Genomic DNA, 15,935 nt, shown 5'->3' on the forward strand with positions numbered 1-15,935 from the left:
TTGAGCGGCAGAAACGCAAAGGCACTGCCAGCTCCTTTTTGCTGACACAACTGGCTTTTCTTTGCCTTGTCCCCCCCATGTCAGTAACCCCTCCCCAAGACAAGATTTAGTAACAACGAATGCTTTGCATTAAACAGTGTATCCCCTCCCCGAGTGCCCGAGGAGCTACTCCAAAAAACGAGAGAGAAGTTAAGCCAGCCAAATGCAGTTGTTACTGTAGGATTTATGGATGAAATAGGCTTTAATAATAATTGGTTCTAATCCTCCTTATGGTCTCTCTACTTACATCAAAAACAGTTAATGTATATATATATCTGTTATGTACTTATCTCAGAACAAACATGTCAAGACTTTCAGCTTCAATTTGGACCGTAACAAGTCTGAAATTATTAGCCTGCTTCCACAATATTTTTAGCATCACAAGGGGCATGCATACTGCGGACACAAAGCTGTCTATTATACTATCTTGACATCACTAAAGCACTAAGAAAATACTAAAAAAAAGGCTCTTGTGTCATTTTTTTCTAATACTCAAAATGAATCCCCACTTTTATAAAACTCCAACTGAGATTACTGAGAATACTGAAATAGCTAATTCTCAGATTTTCTTTAAAGGAGGACTGGAACTGTTATCTGTCATGGGGAAATAATAAACTATAAGGGCTTGATTAATTAAAGGTTTGCACATGTACAAACGGGTGCAAACTAAATTGTGCCTGTAAACTCATGGAATGTAATCTACTAACCAGGCACACCCAGGATCTTGTTCGCCGAACACACTAAATTTCTATGTAGTTCATTAATTTTGTTTGTTCAGTGACGAGTATTATGCAAATAGAATAAATAAGTACTGTTATAGGACATTTGATTTATAAAACCTGACATTGAGTTTGCATCAAAATGGTGCGTTTGAAAGACATGTACAAATAGCACCACTGTGTAAAACCAGGACGAGGTTTCCGCCAGTATAAACATATTTAAAATGTCATAGACCAAAACTATTATGACATTCTATAATCAACAATGCACTTTTGCATCTTCGAAATGATCTAATAGCTGATTTGGAGGCAGTCACAAGAAGGAGTCATGCCATATCGCCTATGACAAAACCCTTTTCAACTTTTCAGAATAATGTGTCTGGGTCATTTCAGTGTATTGTGATAATTGTCTGGTTTGGCCTCTCCCAGGCAGTTTTTCGGACGTGCTGTCCCAGGTTTTAAATGCAATGTTACACAGGATGAGCCGTCTACAATCAAACAAAAAATATGGAGTGATTAAGCAAATTAGTGCCCGCTATTTGGAATCTCAGTTAAAGATAAGTTTTTTTATAAATCACATCAAATGCCCACCAGCAGGGTGCACAATCTGCTCTGTTAAAGTGAACAGGACACAGAATTCACTGTAGCACCTGCGATTTATGATCTAAATCAGGACCTAAATGTTAAAAACAGATAACATAATACACAAATCAAAATAGACGTATATATATATATATATATATATATATATATGAATTTCTACTCCAGTGTCTTGTAATATCTTAGCCCACCTACCCACGGTGGTACCAAAAGGACTTGGATCCAACGTTAGACGGCCCTTTCCGTTGCAGAGAATAACCGTTTTGTGCAAATGGAGAAGTGTGGTTAGACTGCACATGCTCATAGTCACAAAAAAATTATCCCAAATGATCCAAATCGAAGGGGCCAGAGGAATAAAATATAGCCTTAATCTTTCCAACAGCAGATCAAATAACTCTGAATCCTGAACAGCAGATGAAAGGTAAACGTGTCTCAGACTAATTGTGGTCATCTCTTGTCTCACTTAGAGATGACAGGCTTCTCTAGCGCAGTTTCTTAAAAATGAAGTCTACATTTGTATTATAGATTATGGGCCATTGTACAGTATGTAGGTCACATTTCAAACTGATCCAACTGGAATAAATAACTGTGAAGGATTGTCATCTCTCACACAAGCGGGATGTTGTTGTGGGGGTGTCAGCTGCGCTTGCAAAGATGAGTGCGCGCTTATAGCTAGTAATAGCAAAACCTCAGGAATGGAATACAACATAAAATAGTAAAAATATAATTAGAGCTGTTGTTCACTCACAGGCAGCTTTGCCAGTTATTTTGAAAAAGTAACTCAGTTACTTTACTGATTACTTGAGTTTAAAAGTAATTAAAGTCAGATCAAAAGTTACCTTAATAGTTACGTTCACAAGTTACTGACAAACCCTCTTTAACAAAAAATGGCGACCGGTTTCGTCGCTGCTTTTTTGGAAGTGCATTTTTAACTGTCATGTTTAACAATACTTGACTTTATGTTACCTAAATACTTGATTTTATTTTTAAAACTCTAATAGGTTATTGTTTTAAATAAATGAATAAATACCGTCTTTCTCGACTTCACTAAATATTAATATGTGTGTTATACCAGTGTATATGCTGTAAAATATGCTCGCTGCAACATTAGTTTAGCTTGTCGGCGGGCCAATCTCGCTTGCTTCCAAACACAGAAATGCATTTTAGCATAGAGTGAATGATATCCAGTACGAGTGGGTGACATCCTTACGCTGGTGTGCGTACACAGCTGCATTCAAGTGTGCCATGGAAATTTGCCAACACTTCTATTCCCGCACTAGAAAAACTCGCTTTGGAGGCGAAACATGACACAGTTTAAATTTCACGTGAATCAGTGCCACCTTCAGTACCCATCCCACCCTTCACTGATACACTCTCTGATTACCTACATACACCCCCAACCCACCCAAAATATTTTTTACTGGATCTGCACGATTCACGTAGGTCGCCTATTTTAGTCAGAAGTGACATGGACAACAACCTTCCTGCTAATAATAACCCCTATCCCACAAAGAAAACACTTAACAACAGCAAATATGCTGGAGCTTGATATGTATCCTCGATGCGCACTTCACATTTCTTCCTGCCCCCTTATGCACCCCTGCCTAAAACTGTGCCTTGCGGGACACATCAACACTGTAAAAGAGACAAGGTCTTTTTCAGCATTGAATGCATGTGCAACTATCTGTATTTAAGAACCCAATTGAATTCATTATAGACACAGTGCAGCCAGCTGAGTTGCATAAACACATCAATGAAGTAGACAAAGCGGCATGGGGGTGGACTTTGTACAGCTCAAGGAACACCATTCATCAGCTTCCTCAATCCAAACTATCCTGAATCCACCGATTGTACCACCACACAACAAAACACTGCCAACATGCCACAGTGCACCACATAAAACTTGACACACGGGGTGCACAAGGGAGAGAAGTGTATTTGTGTCCTTTTGTGTATGTGTACATCTTCAGTGCGAGAGCTGCCTCGGAGCACAGAGGAGGAAATAGGAAGTTTAAAGAATGGGTTAGAAATAACAGCACACCAGCTACTCGGAGCAGATGGGAGGTGAACTGATGACATGAGACAGAATGTTGAGTGAAGTGAAGAGGAGATGGACAGAAAGCTTCTTTGCGGAAAATATCGAAGTCAAAATTTTGGTATTGTGACAACAGTATAAGCCTCACTCTTAAACACTCAGACTAATTCTAATGGGATTCTAATGGGTAACCAAAACATTATTACACATCTAACTAACTATGACAGAGGGCAGTCAACTACGTATTTTATTAAATTATTGTGCAGCAGTCATATCTAATGCTCTGGCTGGTATGAAGGGTTAAATGATTAATTGAACTTGCCATAGTATTACATAATAGTATCACACAATACAAGATGGTCCTGTGGAGCCCGTGTGAAATACAAGAAGAGCTTACAATGATATCATTAACACAAACTTATGCAAAATCGAGTTCAGTGATGTTGCTTGCACAGGTGGTCATGTGTGTCAACAAATACAGTACATCAACAAAGAATCACTGAAGCACACACTTTAGTCACTATGCAAAAAAATGTGAACCGTACATAACCGCAATCACATGGAGGAAGAATGGCTGTGGAGCGGGACACAATTGTGCTTTTATTGTGTTTTTCTTAAACACAAGACTTGCTCGTGAGATGGACACGTGAGTGTCAACCTGATCTGCATGTGGAGCTGGTCTTATAATTCTACAGTAGAACAGTCATCCGCGGGACAGGATACTACATGAGCGATAATATTGATTAATATGCAGCTTATGAAACAGAGATGGGTAACTTTGATGATTGACTCTGAACTATGAATTTTTCCCTAGATTTCCTTAGAGGCAGAAAGTGAAACACTAATTGCCAGACTATCTAAAGCAAAAACATGAAGGAAATTGTCAACTGAAATAACACCAGTATGCATCCATTTTCTTCCACTTATCCGGAGTCGGTCAGGTCTTTTGCAGAGAAGTCCAGACTTCCCTCTCCCGAGCCACCTCATCCAGCAATTCCAGGGGGATCATAAGGCGTTCCCAGGCCAGCCGGAAGACAGTCTATCCAGCGTGTCCTGGGTCGTCCCTGTGGCTTCCAACCAGTTGGATGTGCCCGAAGCACCTTACCAGGGAGATTTCCAGGAGGCGTCCTAACAAGATGCCCAAGCCACCTCATCTGACCCCTTGCAATATAGAAGAGACATAGCTCTACTCTGGAGCCCTTCCCAGATGACCACGTTTCTCACCCTATCGCCAATGCAGACAGTACACTCTACGGAGGAAACTCATTCCGGCTGCTTGTATCTGTGATCTTGTTTTTTTTTGGTCACAACCCACTGCTCACACAAGTAAGGGTAAGAACGTAGATCGACCAGTAAATCAAGAGCTGAGCCCTAAGGATCAGCTCCATCATCACTACAGATCCTCCTGTTGATCTCCCATTCCATTCTTTCCTCACTCATGAACAAGACCACAAGACACTTAAACGCCACCACTTGGGGCAGGATCTCATTCCTCGATATGGAGAGGGCACTTCACCCTTTTCCAACGGAGGATCATGGTCTCATCCCAAAAATTTTAAACTCAGCTGTGAATGCCTTCAATGACAGTTGAAGATTGCGGCTTGATGAAGGCACAGAACCACATGGGCAAAAAATAGAGATGCAATCTCGCCTGTGCCTAAAAATTCTGTCCATAAAAGTTATGAATAGACCCGATGACAAAGGCCCGCCTTGGCAGAGTCTAACCCTCACTGGAAACAAATCCAATTTACTGCCGGCAATGCGGACCAAACTGGAATTAGTCATTACAGGGACCAAACAATCCATAGTTGGCTGACCAGTACCTCCATCCATCCATCCATCCAACCATTTTCTTAACCGCTTTTCCTCACAAGGGTCGCGGGGGGCGCTGGAGCCTATCCCAGCTGGCTTCAGGCAGTAGGCGGGGTACACCCTGAACTGGTTGCCAGCCAATAGCAGGGCACACAGAGACGAACAACCATACTCACAATCACACCTATGGACAATTTGGAGTGTTCAATTAACCTGCATGCATGTCTTTGGAATGTGGGAGGAAACCGGAGTACCCGGAGAAAACCCACGCAAGCACGGGGACAACATGCAAACTCTGTCCAGTACCTCATACTCCCATAACATACCCCACAGAATTCCCAGAGTGACACGGGTGAATGCCTTCTTCCTTCTTCTTTTGCCCCCTTGCAACTGAATTTAAAGGGCAATGGAGATTGGGAGAGCCACAAGAACCGCTAGGTACGCAACTACGCATCCAAAGTTGGTATTTTTGCAACTGAGAAGAAACATTTACCAAGAGGCAACAAGATTGTACATTCTTACTTATTTAAGTCAGTGGAATACAAATGGTAGCAAAAATTAATCACAAGCGCAAACTGTTTACCTTCTTCTGAGACATTTAGCAAAAAATGTCTGCCTTGTCCCTGTGGTCTATGTTCCAACAAACAGAAATAGGCCAAAAACATTATGACTGAACCCAATTGTTTGTGTGTATGCATGCATCTTTTAAAACCTTGCCAGTTCTGTACATTAAAAACAGTGTGTGGTGCTTTGTTTTCCAATCTCACCCTCTGTTGCTAATTTTCTGTTGGCTTATTTTTCCTCTTTTCTCAGCCCCACCATTACCAAAGCAGCATCTACTGTATGCTTCCCTTCTGTCTGCCTCTATTCCGCTGTGAATAGATTCTCACTAGACTTGTCCTCCACAAAGGCCGCTGTCCCGCTGAGTAAAGACCCAGCAGACAGGGAACCACAGGCCATGGCTCCGTGGCTCGTCTCCAACCAGGAGGCGGTCAGTGGATGCAATGGCTCTGGAGCGTTACTACAGCTCTGAAAACAACTGGCTAAAGCAAACAGGTCTGGCGGATGGAATATCTCCATGCATACACACCAGTGTTTCCCACACCCTGTTAATACTTGGGCAGGCCACACATACCGCATGTAAAGTTAGTTCGCCGTCACTCACTTGTGGATCATGAGGCTAGAAGAGACCTAGTAACAGGACTGAGGAGCCTTTGGGCTCCAACCAAACAACCACGTTGTGTGTGAAGTGGAGACAGCCAATCACCTGTGTTGTCACAGCAGAACCACTGAACCAGCCCAATCACGTTGTTTCACTGGCACAGCTTCGTAACGCCCAATTCACACTGAATGCAGAATGACATCCGTACGTACGCCGCAAGGAATAGAAAGCATTTGAGTCTGCGTATCAATTCGCACCAGCTGCAGTGCGGTGTGTATGCGGTGCGTATCGGATGTGAAGCTGCGGAAAAGACGTCTTTTTCTGAAAGGAGCACTCTGCAAGATTCTAGGTGAACCCGGAGTTTACATACATGCTTTGTCTAAAGGGGAATATTTTTTCAAGAGAAAACATGTTTTCATGTTATATGAAGAAAACAATGATTGTTATTTTTGTGGACAGTGATGCAAGCTAAAATTGGGGGAAAGATCTGTTTTAAACAGTTTTGTATCAGGAACAATGAAGCAAATGAAAAGCAAAACTCTTCAGAAACCTGATAATGATCCTGATCATTTGATTCAGGTGTGTTGGAGGAGGGAAATCGATTGTACCCCACCGAGATCCCTCCAATTGTTCCTGCTCATGTATGTACCATAAGTCACCAAAACAGTTTCAATTTCCTACAAGGTCATCACCAGCCTCCAGTCATTTGAATTTCAGGGATTTTTAGGTGAGGTGAATCTGAGTAGCTTTTGTATTGAGATTGCAAAATACACACATATAACACATCTGGACCCAGCAGGCCTACCATCAACGTGTCAGATCTAAACTTCAGGATTTCAAGAAGCTCTGTCATATGGATACTGCAGTGGCAAGAAAGATGGATTTGTCTTTGAGAACAGCAAATCAAAGTGAAATCCAAGTATGATAAAAACCAGAGCTTTCTATGATACTTACAAGAAGCTGCAGAGATGATATAAATGGACGTCACCTGCTGGTCATCTCCACTTCTTAACAGAGACGACAAACAAAAGCAGCAGCAAAGAAATGCTGGCTAGGTTACACCCACATGTAAGAAACTACTCAAGCACTGCATTATAGGTATGCCAGCTACAATCCACTGATTTATTTTCCATCATATCGTCCTACTGTCGAGCAAAAACAAAAACAGAGAATCCCCTTTGTAAACCAAATCCCTTTTTTCCTCAGTCACCACATAAAGGTGCTGCATTAAACGCAGCTGGGAATTTTTTTAGGGGGAAACCAAGTAGTGTCCATAACAATGCACTGCCGCAAATTTCAGCATCATGCACTCTCGCCCTCTGTCCTATAAGTGCAAAAAGAAGCAAATGTGAACTGTGAATAAATCCGAGAAGATCCAGCGACATTCCAGTGTTCCTGCAGCCATGCATCCAAGCATCCTTATTCAATATCCCTCACATCAAAGAGCAAACAGCATGCATACAACTTCCCCCACCCGCCCCACCCTTTATACTTAGCCCATCCTCCATTTGCCATCTCCCAGATGCAATTGGCGGACAGTAGGTGAGAGGCCACTAGTGATTGGGCTGGGGGATGTGGCGGAACCCTTGCTTCTCTATGCATCAATGCTTTCCAGGAAAAGAGCAGGTTGGAGGCAGCGGCGGAGGACAAAGATGACAATGTGGGAAACAGAAACGCTTCTGGGTGGAGGGGGGGAGGTGGAGTGAAAAGAAAAAAGAGGATGGTAGGAATTTAAAATGTGTCCGACAGTAATAACAGCGGACTGATAATGCGCAATAATTTAAATGAGATCAATGTTGGCTTCGCAATGATGATGAGGAGTACTATGGTGATGCTCTTGGTAGGGCAAAAGAATACTTTACTTCAGGGGAAATGCGATTCAGAGCAGATGGACCCAATTAGCATGCAGCATGGTATATGTATTTATTGTGTGTGTGTGTGTGTGTGTGTGTGTGTGTGTTGAGAACTTTGTATCTGTTTGTGGTTTGTCTGTTTGTTTTTGTGTAAATTATGTTGTCTGCCTCAGGCTTGATGCTTGGTCATGTGCCTTATAAAGCCCTCCACCCTCGTACACACAACCAAATGTTACATAATACTTGACAATGTAACATCTGTAATAGTTTATTGAATATATAAGAGCTGTTTCGTTTAATGTTGCAATAAAATACAAATATATATATATATATATATATATATATATATATATATATATATATATATATATATATATATATATAACATTCCGTAGAAAGCAATTTCTATCCAAGCAAAATATTTTAAAATATATATATTTTTTAAATTGATAATAAATGAGCGAGTTTGCGAATCCGTGGGTGCCGAACCTTGAGTTTGCTGGGGTCCACTTTACGTTAATGCAGACTGTGCTATGGCACACCAGCAATATGACAGACTGAAGTAAAATGACTTTTTGTGTCGTGTGACTAACACTAATACTACTTATGGCGGGTTCATTGTATGCCCCTTGGAACATTTTATGTCAGACCTTCGTAGTAGTGTTAATTTCGAACCAAAACTAAACAAAAATAATTTCGTCAACACACATTTTTCACCGGACTACAACTAAACTAGACTAGACTAGACTAAAACCCTCACTAATAAACAATAACTGGGACTAAATCAGTATGCATTTTTGTCAACTAATGAAGACGAGACGAAAATATACTTCACTTAATAAAAACTGGACTAAAATCTATGGACATTTTAGTTCATGAACAAAAATGAGACAACAATTATTTGATTTTGTAAAATCTTGTCTCTGCTAATCTGACACTGTGACACTGTCATGTGACACAGTGACAGACACCCTTTCGAATATGCAGCTAGCGATTGCAACATGCACAAACACATGGGACATACAGGAGGTTGATTTACGGTGAAAGGTTAAAAAAAAGTAAATTATAGTTATAACATAAAATTAATCCAACGGCTATAACGTTACAACAATAATATTAATACGACCGCTAACTAATGCTGGCTAACTTACTAGCTTGTAGCATGAAGTCATAATAGCCACTTTTTGATATACTGTAATTGTGTGTCAAGTTGTTTTTCATCAAAAAAGGAAGAATATTTGATGTGAAATCATTGTTCAACATTATCTGCTGACTAAATGATTGTCCTGACTAAAACGTTGACAGATTTTGTTGAGTGAAAACCAAATGAATACAATTGTGTTTTCTTGGACTAAACTAAAAGCTAAAATACTCGAATTATAGTCGACTAAAAGTTGACTAAATAAAAACGGATGGAAGTTGACTAACTGTTTTCAAAACTGACAAGCGTGATTGACTGACTAAAACTGAGACAACATTTTTAAATGGCTGATAAAATTAACACTAGTAAACAGAAGACCCCCTGTATGAGTTTACCCTGGCAAGTGAAGCTAGCACATGCAGTGGGATACTGAAATGAAACTGTAACATTTTCCATACATAACAAAAACCCCAATTAAACCATTAATCAACCACATTAAAATATGGTTAAACATTAATTAAAAGATTCTAATGAGATGACGTCATATAACGTTTGATGTAAAGCAGGGCGACCAAATTTTCATTGCCAAGAAAGAGGACACTCGAGATTGTTTTATACCAGTCGCGGTGCGCTCCGCACCTCCTATTGCGCAATGAAAAGCGGACATTTTCATCAATGTATGAAAAACCCCGGACAGTGGACGCCCGGACAGGATAGAAAAAAGTAAACTCTCCTCCCAAAAGGAGGCCTTTGGTCAACCTGCGTAAAGCCAAGCCCACTAGATCAATGTTCACATTTACATTTAGTAATGAATAATGATACTGAAAGAGCTAGCATTGTAACATAATTGAAATTGTCCTAATTCTGATATACAATATGAACAAACTCCTCGTGAAATATATTTTCATATAAACTTAACAATCCTAAATCACACAGAGCTCTAAAAAACAAACAAACAAGACAATGTAACTTTTTCCCCCTCACTTGCAGAAGCAATGTGTTGCTCCATTTCTTCCATTTGAGAAAAAAAAATGTTGGTTCAGAATAAAAACAACATGTAAGCAAGCATACACAGATACCGACTTCAGTATCCCAAGATGACCTCTACTGGAAGAACACAACAACAAAAACTTCACAAAAGACCACTTCCTGTACTGCTTAAAAAGGATACTTGTGTACAGTATGAGTGGTTATGCCAACTTGTTTGTCTGCCTGCTGTGCACATGTTTAGTATTCAAAGCCCAAATTCAAAAGGAACCGCAGAGTGACGTGGGCACAGATGAGAAACGCAGCTGAAGTTCACCACTGAGCGGAATTAAACTGAACAGAACCACATGGAGGAGGAAGGAAGGGAAGCGGGTGAGAAGGATACCTCTGACTTTTCACATCCACAGAATGGAAGAAAAATCAAATATGCTAAATAGGATAATACAAGCAAGAATCATCCTAAGCGAACAGGCATTTGGCTACTGTTACAGATTATCTGGGCCTGAGAGCCAAACCATATCTGGGGGAGTGTCCAAATATTTACTCTGAGCACGCTTAGTCTGTAAATCCATATGTTGGCCAACAGTGTTTCTGGGACACTTGTCTCGACTCTCTACAGCGTGCGTGTGCAAGCATCACCACCGAAAAAGTCCATCATGCAACCATCAACCAGTGAATTTAAACTTTAAACGTACAAACATACAAAAAAAACTCAAGATCTGTAGATTAAATATGGAATAGTTAATAGAAAACAAGTTTATGTGCACTGGTTATTAGGAGTGTGCCAAAAAATTGATTCTCATAAGAATCACGATTCTCATTTAGTACGATTCAGAATCGATTTTAAACGTCCCCAAATCGATTTTATTTAAATTATTTTATACTGTCTTGCCTTTGTCTGTGTGTGCCTTTATGTGGAGCGCTGTTCATGTTGTACCTAATTTGGCCACTTAGGGGCAGTGTGGTTCCACGCGGTCTGATACACTGTTAAATTGTAGCCACATTAGAGAGTAGAAGGAAAAAGTCAAGTGGAGCCGTTCTTTTGAGTGATAAAAGTGCCGCGAGTAGCGCGCTAATTAGCATTAGCGAGTCCGACTGGAGTAGATCATTACAATTCCTTGCTCGTCTATAGATTGAATCAAAAATCATTGTCAATCAAATCATTTTGAATCAAAAAGCATTCTGAACCGAAAATCGAATTCTGAATCGAATCGCAGACCCAAAAATCGGAATCGAATCGAATCGTCAGACATTCAAAGATTCCCACCCTTACTAGTTATGCATTAGAAAGAAAACTTTCACCAACAGTATATACACCTGTTTATTCACAAGTTCAAAATTAAAAAATAGTTTCTCACAGATCTGTTTTCCTATGTTTGATGCCAAAAAAGGTAATAAATAAAATTACATACACATCCCAGCCCAAAGCAGTAAAGTTGTAAACCACTTCAAATCACAACCCGAATTATGATCAAACTGTCAAATCCATACTTCTTTCAGTGTCAATAGAAACCAATCATGCTCATCTTGATAAAACTCTTGAATTGAATTAAGAGAATCTGATCATGAGGCCTGTGATTGTATTATTAAGCTTAAAAGTGCCTTATTTATGATGTCTGAAATTGTGAAACTACATTTTTGTAGCTGCTGGTGATTATAATTAAATATCTCAACCCCGCTGGACCAAAACATCTTTAAAAAGGCGAATGAAGTTGTCAGTACATGCATTATTTATGTAACACTTTTAATGATGTGCAGCACCAACAGGAAACAGACATTTAACCCAAGGCATTTCTTACTGTTGCTGAAAAAAAAACAAAAACAATAACAGCTCAAACAATGGATGACAATGTCTTGTTTCTGGTTTGTGATCACACAGAAAGAACAGCAGTGAAGAGTCTTGAAATGAAGTTCAATGTATGTTCAAAGTTCAATGCTGTTACTTTCAACAGTCCAACAGGACATGCTGTCCGTAATAACAAGCTCACATAAGCACAGTGCTTTCCTGTGTTTAAAGACTCTCAGTCAGTGCCTTAAGCACACTTAAAAAAATCATGAAAACACCAGTGTTTTGAAAAACATGAAGGGCAAACAAGCCGGGATTTCACCGGAAAAGAGGATGCATCCTGTTGAGGTTGTGTCATATCCTCGAAAAGAAACAAGAAGGGTAAAAAACAGCAGAGAATCTTTTTATTGGAGAATTTGTTGCTTGCAGTCTGCCATTTGTTTAAAATGTTTTTTTAAATTAAATTCCGTTCTTGTTTACACAAAAGATCGCTTTTTTTATTTTAATTTTTTTGCATTTTGTTCCCTTACTGCACTGAAAATATTTGCCATACTATCACACTCCTAGCTAAAAGCACCTAGCTACTATATACAGAGAAGGGAAAATCATAGTGAACTGAGTTTGAGATTGAGATCAAATAATCCCCGGATAGATGGCAAGCAATTAAAGTAGTCAAGATTTAAAAGTGACTGACGCAAAGCAGTAAATTGCTATGTTTATAATGCAGTATATTTACTGTATTCTGGTGTAAAATACAAATACAAAAACTACAAATGTCAACAATGTCAGTGTGGATACAGTTCTCACAATTTGAAAGGAAACTGTTGCTTACCTATAACTAGACCTTGGTAGTTGATATAAAGTAGTGACAAGTGAATTTTTAACTATGTTGTCCAAAGCATTATTTATTTATTTTTTTACTTCAAATAGCCATGAAATCTGAAATACCGCTTTTCCTGGTATCTGCATAAACAGAGCGAGAACATCCAAACTCCATTCAGAAAGATATGAGCTGAAATTCAGTTATCAATTATCCATCCATTTTCTTAACCGCTTGTCTTCACAAGGGTCGCGGGGGGTTCTGGAGCCTATCCCAGCTGGCTTCGGGCAGTAGGCGGGGTACACCCTGAACTAGTTGCCAGCCAATCGCAGGGCACGCAGAGACAAACAACCATCAATTGTATCTAACAGTGTCCCCATATAAAGGTACCGACTTAACACTTAATTTTGTCTACTCTACTGCAATCTCATTACCTAAAATTTCCTGTGAAAAGCTCATGAAAGCGTGATTCAAATTTAAATACAAAAATAAACATATTTTTCATTGAATCTTGCAAGGGTGAAATCTGAGCTGGTTTGGGCAAATTTTGAGCACAGGATTTGTCTGGCGCGTCCAATCACTTCCTATTAACACCCCTTTCAGATTCTGGCAACTGGGAATAATCGGCCAGACTGTCAGTTGAAAAACAGGGTTGTGAAATGTTTATCCCTGGATGACCCAATTGGAAACATCAGGACAAAACTGTGTAAACCACATGGCCCTCACTGGGCTAAAGACAACACATACAACTGATGGTCTGCGAGATAGGAAATCTGCTGCCTCTGTTTGCACTGCCCGTGAAAGACTGTGAAACAACCAGTGAATCCTACCTGAGGTCTGACCAGGTCCATCCAGTTTAGAATCACATTTTGGAAGTGAGAAATCTAGAAAGACAGAAGACAAATCAAAACGTGTTGTTTGAAGAACGTTAATACAACAAAACATATCCTTTTTAGCTGCTGTTTCAGCGGCATAGAAGAAGAAGAAGTAACAGCACAAGAAAAAGTCAAAGCAATTTCAAGGGAACCATATTATGGTTGTATGTTTCTTGACTTGTTTTACATAAACAAATAATAGGCGATTAGATAAAGGCTAGTTTTCTGTTTTGCAACTTATAATTTCTAAACAAAAAACAGGAGATGACTCCAGCACGTTCAATGGAGGCAGTGACACTGCCTCCTAGTGGACGGAGGAGGGACTTTCCACACGTGAATGGGATCCGCGTGTGTGAATAGCTTGAAACTTGTGTGCATTTCTGCGGATCCACAAACACACAATCAAGAATTCACAAGCAGAATTGAATATTTACAAACGATAAGTCATGATAAATGCAAACACAACATTAAAATATACATGTATAAAGCATGTATATTATTGTACAGTTGGATATTTTTCTGTGAATAATTTTGAGACAAATCTCTCCCCGTTGGTGGAGGGTTGCCAGCATTGTAACATTCACAATAATAACCTAAATCATGGGTCACCAATGTAGCAGGGACACAGTAGCCCCCAAGAACTACATGAGTAGCCCGCGGGCCTGTTGATATTTATCTGTTGTATACTTAATTTGATTAATGATTTGATTTGAATTATTGAAAATTTTAATTATGAAAATAACATAATAATATGACATATTAAGAATTGTATAAAGATTAAAAGGTAACCTGAGGAAATTAGTTATTTCAGTAGTGCATATCAAATTGGTAGCCTTTCGCATTAAACAGTACCGAAGAAGTAGCTCTCGCGTTCAAAGTGGTTGCTTGTATAAATTGACAACAATCCCGGGGGTGGTACTGGTATGCCATCCCCCCACTCCTCCCACCCTCTCCCAAACCCCACCAAATTCCTCTCACCCCAAAACCAGTTGGGATTAAGTGGATAGTTAACTGCGCTGTAATTCTTGATCATTGATGATTAGATGGTTGGTTCATTAATTCACTGCCATTGACGGCTATAGACGTCAAAAATTCATTTGAACTATTTCTATTAGTTTAACATTTTCCCCACTTTTGTTAACAAGAGTATGAAAACCTAGATTTTTTTTTATTGTATTAGAACAGATATAACATTTTTGATTAATCGCGAGTTAACTAGTTAAGTCATGCGATTAATTTCGATTAAAAATGGTAATCGCCTGACATCCCTAATTTTTTGTAATTTTTTCTTTAAAAAAAACACAAAAAAAGATTATTAAAAATTGGAGAGAGAAAATATCACAATTATTATTATTTATTTATTTATTTAAAGAAAAGATTATTAAAAATTAGGGGTCAGGTGATTAATTTTTTTTATCGTAATTAATCGCATGACTATCGTAATTAATCGCATAACCACCCAAAAGTGGAAAAAAATGTTAAACTAAAAGAAATCGTTAAAATTAATTTATGACGTCTATAGTCGTCAATGGCAGTGAATGAGTTAAGACACCTGGCTTGAAAATAATTCATTCTCTGAACAAACAAGAAAACATTTTTGAGGGGAAATTGTCACATTGATATTTTTTGAATTGCATGTGTAAATTCAAGTTGTCTGCACTACGCCATGAGGCAAATGGTATCATTATTGGTATTGATTTGAAATGTGAAGTTTGGCATTACTCATTCCCCGGTGACTCACATACAGTAGCTCAGAAATTAAATTACAAGTGTGAATGCACTTTCCTCTCTGACTCACTTGTATACAGACACACTCATTCAATTCTGTAGCGGATACCGTTTCAATGTTTAGAAAAGACAAACAAACTTGTGAATGAGCATTTTTTTTCCCCCTGATGTTTTAAAATTGCACCATCTAAATATGGGACATGAAATGCATAATAAAACATAATAACTGATCCACGCCAACTATACTGTATTTACGTAACCTTAAATTAGGTATCAACTGAACCAGTGAAGATATGTTTTACTTGGACAAAACATAACTTTGATCATGCTACAGACTGACAAACCCTGTTTCTGGGTCACATCAGTAGGACACAAGAT

General features: G+C 39.1%; 1 protein-coding gene across 4 annotated transcripts in view; it reads right to left on the bottom strand.

The window, feature by feature from the left end:
• The window catches only part of triob (trio Rho guanine nucleotide exchange factor b), a 120,317-nt gene that overhangs the window by 93,520 nt on the left and 10,862 nt on the right, over window positions 1-15,935 (bottom strand). For all 4 annotated transcript variants that reach the window (XR_013295225.1, XR_013295224.1, XM_077574793.1 and 1 more), the window contains exon 2: window positions 13,785-13,838. Coding sequence is in view for 2 of the 4 variants with exons in the window: in XM_077574793.1 (XP_077430919.1) it covers window positions 13,785-13,838 (54 nt within the window). In the remaining 2 variants the exon portion in view is untranslated. The remainder of the gene's footprint in view (window positions 1-13,784; window positions 13,839-15,935) is intronic.

The sequence above is a fragment of the Vanacampus margaritifer genome, chromosome 9 (assembly GCF_051991255.1).
Source record: "Vanacampus margaritifer isolate UIUO_Vmar chromosome 9, RoL_Vmar_1.0, whole genome shotgun sequence".
Classification (NCBI taxonomy): domain Eukaryota; kingdom Metazoa; phylum Chordata; class Actinopteri; order Syngnathiformes; family Syngnathidae; genus Vanacampus; species Vanacampus margaritifer.